Source organism: Trichoderma reesei (assembly GCF_000167675.1).
Source record: "Trichoderma reesei QM6a unplaced genomic scaffold TRIREscaffold_8, whole genome shotgun sequence".
Classification (NCBI taxonomy): Eukaryota; Fungi; Ascomycota; class Sordariomycetes; order Hypocreales; family Hypocreaceae; genus Trichoderma; species Trichoderma reesei.
The window spans coordinates 1023858-1029426 of NW_006711155.1; the positions used below are offsets into that span (position 1 = coordinate 1023858).

The 5569-nt window shown below is 48.2% G+C and overlaps 1 protein-coding gene across 1 annotated transcript; it reads right to left on the bottom strand.

The window, feature by feature from the left end:
- Positions 1 to 3488: 3488 nt before the first annotated feature.
- On the bottom strand, positions 3489 to 5569 carry TRIREDRAFT_107071 (uncharacterized protein; the record flags this gene model as incomplete). The annotated part of the gene is made up of 2 exons (XM_006965109.1): positions 3489 to 4820; positions 4886 to 5569. The coding sequence occupies 2 exons, from the start codon at positions 5567 to 5569 to the stop codon at positions 3489 to 3491; spliced, it is 2016 nt and encodes a 671-aa protein (XP_006965171.1).

Here is a 5569-nt window from a genome sequence, read left to right on the forward strand (position 1 = left end):
TCCGATGCACCATCAGAACTACCACGATCGTCGTCGACCACATGAGATGGAGCTGCATTTTGTTTTGTTTGTATTGAGAACTAAGGGAAAATTTGGGAACACAGTTACAGACAGCACACAAAGTGGTGCAGATAAATATACTAGAGGGGGTCCTTTGTCTTTTCTGTTTTGCAAGAAATGCTGTCGTTCATTTTGATGGGTTGCAAACTATTGCCTCTAACACTGACAGAGAGATGGAGATCCGGAATTTGTTATCAGGTAGAATGCCAGTTAGTACAGACGTCCCCGGATTATCATCACCCTGATATTTCCACTCAGGTACTTGCCGCTTCTTCTACGCGCCATAACCAACTAATACATTTCCGCCTTGCCCTGTAGTCGCTACCTTTCTTCATGTAGCACGGTAGGGCTGGAGGTTCTCATTGTAGTCTCTCCTTTGTCGAGAGATGGATGGCAGCAACCCGTACCATGGCAGTTGTTTACCTGTGTTATTTCCCACAAACATGGTCGAGTCAGCCAATGACATATCAGACACGCTTACGCAAGCTTGGGCATCCATGCATAGGTAGCTCATAATACGAAACGCATCCTTCGACAAGCAAGCAGAGGCAGCATCCATGACGAGGCTCTCCTCTGAGGGTATTTCTCGCTTTCTGTCTTAGGAACACATGGCTTTCTCTACCAAAACTCTCTTCCGGACCAGCATCTAAGTCGGTAGCCGTGATTGCGGACAAGCTGACACAATCCCCATACAATTGCTACTATGTATCTCGACTCGTTATCACCATGTGAAATCCAAACAGAGAACGAGAGAAGAGGGAAATCGCGTCTAAAACTCCTGGTTGTCCGACGGACCAATGACGCACCCCTGCTTGTCCGGAAACCATGTACACACCGCCTAGGCCGGAACAAAACTGAACTATTTGTTTCCACACCGGTTTCGCATATTATCCTAGCACATAAATGTACCATCTCCCATTGGAAAGAATAAAGGGGGGGGAGCGCTAGGCCATGCAGGAGACAAGTAAATCGAACAAAACATACTGGGGTTGACCCAACAACACAACGGACTATATACTCCGTAACTCACTAGCCGCGGATTGGCCAATATTACCTCATCCCATAGGATGACGCATTAGTAAGAAGAAACCTGGTGCTCCTCTATACTATGAGTATATATTGGGAGACTTGTTCCCGTCTTCCCAAAATGCAAATGCTACTGCTGCTACTGCTTCCGACTCAATTCCAGGGCTGCTATTATAGAGTGTTATACTCTTCCATAATCTTCTTAGTTGCGCAAAAATATTACGATACTTAATAAGAAAAAAATAATATTATTATTTCTTACAAATTAAAATACACCTGTTTTATCTAGCAAGTGTAGGGTATTCCATAATTTTATTATCTGATTATATCCAGTCTAATATTTACTAACTGCATATTAGCTCCCTTTAAGATTTCATTATATAAGCGCAACTGATTGCGATTTACACACCTACTCCATTGAGCCCGGTTATTCTCTTAGGGCATAAATACCTATTGTCCGGCACACGATGACACCCGACGTGGGGTTACCTACTATGTCGGGATATGTTGTGCAGTGCAACAGGAGCCGTTGTAAACTGCCGAACAGCTCAGCCATGGGTCTCCCTTGTTTGTCTTGGCCAGATCGATGATACCCAAGGGCGTGGTACTACGACTTCATGCTGACTTCCTGCGTCAATGCACCGGGGATTTTGGCACGCGATGCTGCAACAAGGTTGTCACGGAAGCATCCTCTTCGCTCTCTTCCATGAAGAAGATCGTTGCAAAGGCCTTGACTCAAGACATGTGCTTGGCGATGGCTTGCCCCCGCGCAAAACCCTGGATCCAGACGATACAAGGAAAGGGGTTTCTCCATTGTTCGTCTGATGCGAAGCACACCGCCCAAGGCATAAGCACCATTTCCGCCCCATGTGTTCACCCGGGGCAATAGTCGCTGCACAAGTGTGCGTTCATAAGGTACCGGAGACTTCGTATTATAAAGGATTCGTCATACGCCACGTGGGTGCTGGAATATGAGGCGGTGCTCGACGATCTTGAACGGGTCTTCCCCATTGGTACCCCAAGAAAGGGGCAGCTAAGCGGGAGCTAGAGGAGGTGCCCACAAACTTTATTTCGACTTCACGTCTGCAGCTTGGATCAGCAGGCGGCGAAAGCGTTGGGAGACCCAATCATGTGTCTTGCCAAACGACGACTCCCTATCTAGGAATGTACGTACCAAGAAGGACGTGGAGCTGCCTTCACATGAATGGCGAGTTTCTCGGCGGCGTTCGGTTTGTGTATGGTGAATACCATGTGCTGATTTGCTGATTAATCGTACAGATTCAGGGGGCGGATATAGAGGGGCTCAAGAGCCGGCGACCTACCTTTTCAGCAGCTGCCCCTGGCTTAACTCGCTCTTGCCTCTGCAATCATTAGCAGCAAGTTTTGAAAGCCTTTGGCAGGGAGGTATATTAGGCTCGCCAAAGGGTAATTCTTCCAAGAATGGGCAGTACTATACTACTGATGACTCTCACAGAGAACAGGAAAAAGACTGATGAGATTGATCCGGGCCAGTGGCCGCAATTGCAAAGTTCTAATTAGATTGTGACTGGCTGAAACCATAAACACCCCGTGGCCTGAGGAATGATCATTTGGAGAGAGGAAAAAAAAACGTTGCCTTGAGCGAGGAGACAGGAAGCTCAAGGTAGACGACAAAGAACCTTGGCACAGCATGACGACTTATGCTGGCTTGGCCGGTAATTGTCCACACAGAACCCTTTCCTCCTTAAGTGTCGGCGTGTTAACAATATTGCAACACGCCAACACTCGATTGGCAGGAGATGGTCAACTGTGATGGTGATGCTGCAACTCAACAGACGCTTGTTCTTGTCATCCTGGAGGTGCGTGATCTTGTCGCGATGCCATCTGCATTTGATAGGAGGGAAAAGCAAAGGAAGAGCAAAAGAAGAGCAATGATTAAAAAGCAAAAACATACAACAGCCGGTGTTCGCTGGTGGTCACCCACCCAACTACTAATCTGCCGGTTAGTGGTTTGTCTCTGGGGGAGCAGACGAGACCCCGAATTTTCCACTACCTATGGTCGTATGTGTCTGCATGTCCCTTGGCCCGAATTATAACAAAGCCAGCAGAGTGTGTCAATTCCAAGGACGATTTTACTAGATCCAAGCGGTCTGTCTAGAAGACTACGGTATGCTTTGACTGATGAACCAGTATCAAGAGGGCACGGGCGAGATTCCACTCCCACGTACTCTCGCGTGTATACTTGCCGTATCCAGGCTCGTAGGTCCTTGTGTAGGTGCACAATTCTGCACTCGAGGGTTCGCTTGGCCATTTGATCTGATGCGAAACTTGGCCTGCATGTGTGTGAAAATGAGATGGAATGTGGGATCACAATTTTTTTTTTATGATAGGAACTACTTCTTTCCAGCAAGAGCCAAATGCGCCTAACTAATGACAACAGTCCGTTCTTCTGCCTCCGTTAGGAAATGAGGCACGATGGTTGTCAAATCCACTTTCTCCAGAAGCTCACCAGCAGCGTTTGTGAAGGCTACTCGAGTATTGGGATCGCTTCTCAGGGAGAACTTTGTCACGCCAACCCTCTCATAGAGCCCCCCGTGATCTTCGAGTAGTAGAAGGTGAATGCCGAAGAAGACCCAAGAAGGGCCCGCGCCGGTTGAGTAGGGACTCAGGTTGATACCAATGTTTCCCAAGCGCCCGGGAGACTTGCGGTCGTAATTGACATAGGTGAGCATATAGAGGTTCGGTGCGAGCCTCAATGATGCATGTGTGCCTGCAGGAATAAGATCCAGGGAAACCGACTTGACACCCTTTAATGTAAGGTAGCGGACAGATGTACGATGGTTCATCTGCTCAGTTGTCCAGTCATTGTGTATCAACGACAAATAGATAACTTTGGACTTGAAGTGCAGATATCGTAGACGGCAATCGTTCTCTTCTTGCAAGATTCTTCGATCTCCCAACTCACGTTCAACAACTTTGACTTCCAAAAACGGTTCTTGGTAGTCCCCAAGATATAATGTCTCGGGCAACACACGTATAGTTCCCGTGGTAACAGGTCCTTGCCAACCAAGGAACGACCAGCTGGGGAAGGCGTCATTTCTTATTGCCGGGGAGTCGTGTCGCCATGCCAGCTCGAATACATAACTATCCGACGCAACATATGGTATGGGAACTCCCCAAATGGAATATGCGGGGTCTTCTGAACCGCGGAAGTAGTTAAGTATGCCCCGACAGGCATTCAAGGCATCTGATGAATGCGTGAACCTTCGCTTAGTGTACTCGGGTATCCAATCTGCAGCCGATTTCCAGTCGAGTTCTAGCTGTAAAGTCTTCGTACTTATACTCGCGGCCATTGGCACGATACCCTTAAGCGGGGTCAATGACTCTGCAGTGATATCGTCCACCGGTTGCCGCTTCCACTCGAGGCAGTGCATCCGATGGCAAAGATACGAGGTCCCATACTCTGTAAAGATAACGCGTCGAGGTGCAAAAAACCCCTCTTGGAAAGTCCAGCCGCGGGTACACCATGGCGAGGCTTTGACCATGGTCGAAATGTCGGGGAAGCATTGTATGAAGGCAACGTTCTTGAATGTCTCCTGGAGCTGCTGGGTTCGGCTGATGGTGCTGATTCCAGGAAGCCCATGTTTTTGGGGCTCGCTAGCCGCATTGATGAACGTGATGGCTGCATGGGAGTATATGATATCCATCTTCGAAATCTGGTCACGTTTGTCCGACTCATCGTCCTGATTGATGCACTGAGGTCGCATTAGTACGATGGGAAAACGACATCACAATCTGAGAAAGAATGGAAGAGACATACATATTGATCAACCCACAAATACTCGAGTCCCATTGCCAGAGTAGCCTGTATTGCATCTCTCACTATTTGCGTGAATCGAGGGTATTTTGGTGGGTTTGGGTCACCCCATACATATGACAAGGCGGCATACTGGGTCTGCTCAGAAGCGGAGATGACATCGTAGCTTGGAGACTTGCAATCGATGACCCTTATGTTTGGTCTCTCTGTAGGATGAAAGTCGGCTGTGGTGGTAGCACACACAAAGCTGTGGGAATTTTGACAATAATGCCAGCATTCCTTCAAGAAGTCAAAGTCAACTGCATTAGCCTGTATTTGTCTAACTCCAAAGTCAGACTCAAGGCTGTTACAAGTTATTCCGACGAAAGGACTTCCCCTTTGGGCATTTACGCCCAGAAGGATGCTGTCGCGTAGGTTGGAGCTCTCAGAACTCCTGGAGTATGACATTGCCCTAGCAGAGTAGGTTTGAACTGAGCAGGGTGTCCCATCGAGCGAACTCGGTTTGATTGTTGCGAGGATTCGGCATATGCGGCATTTCGAATTGGATAATTCATCGTGTGTTTCCGGCAATTCCATGATGGGCGACTCTTGAGGTTGGCCTCGTGCTATCGCTTCCCAGTTGATACCTAGACAGCGCTTGCAGACATCGATATTGTCCGAGTCGCTGGTCCCATGGTGGCTGGCCAT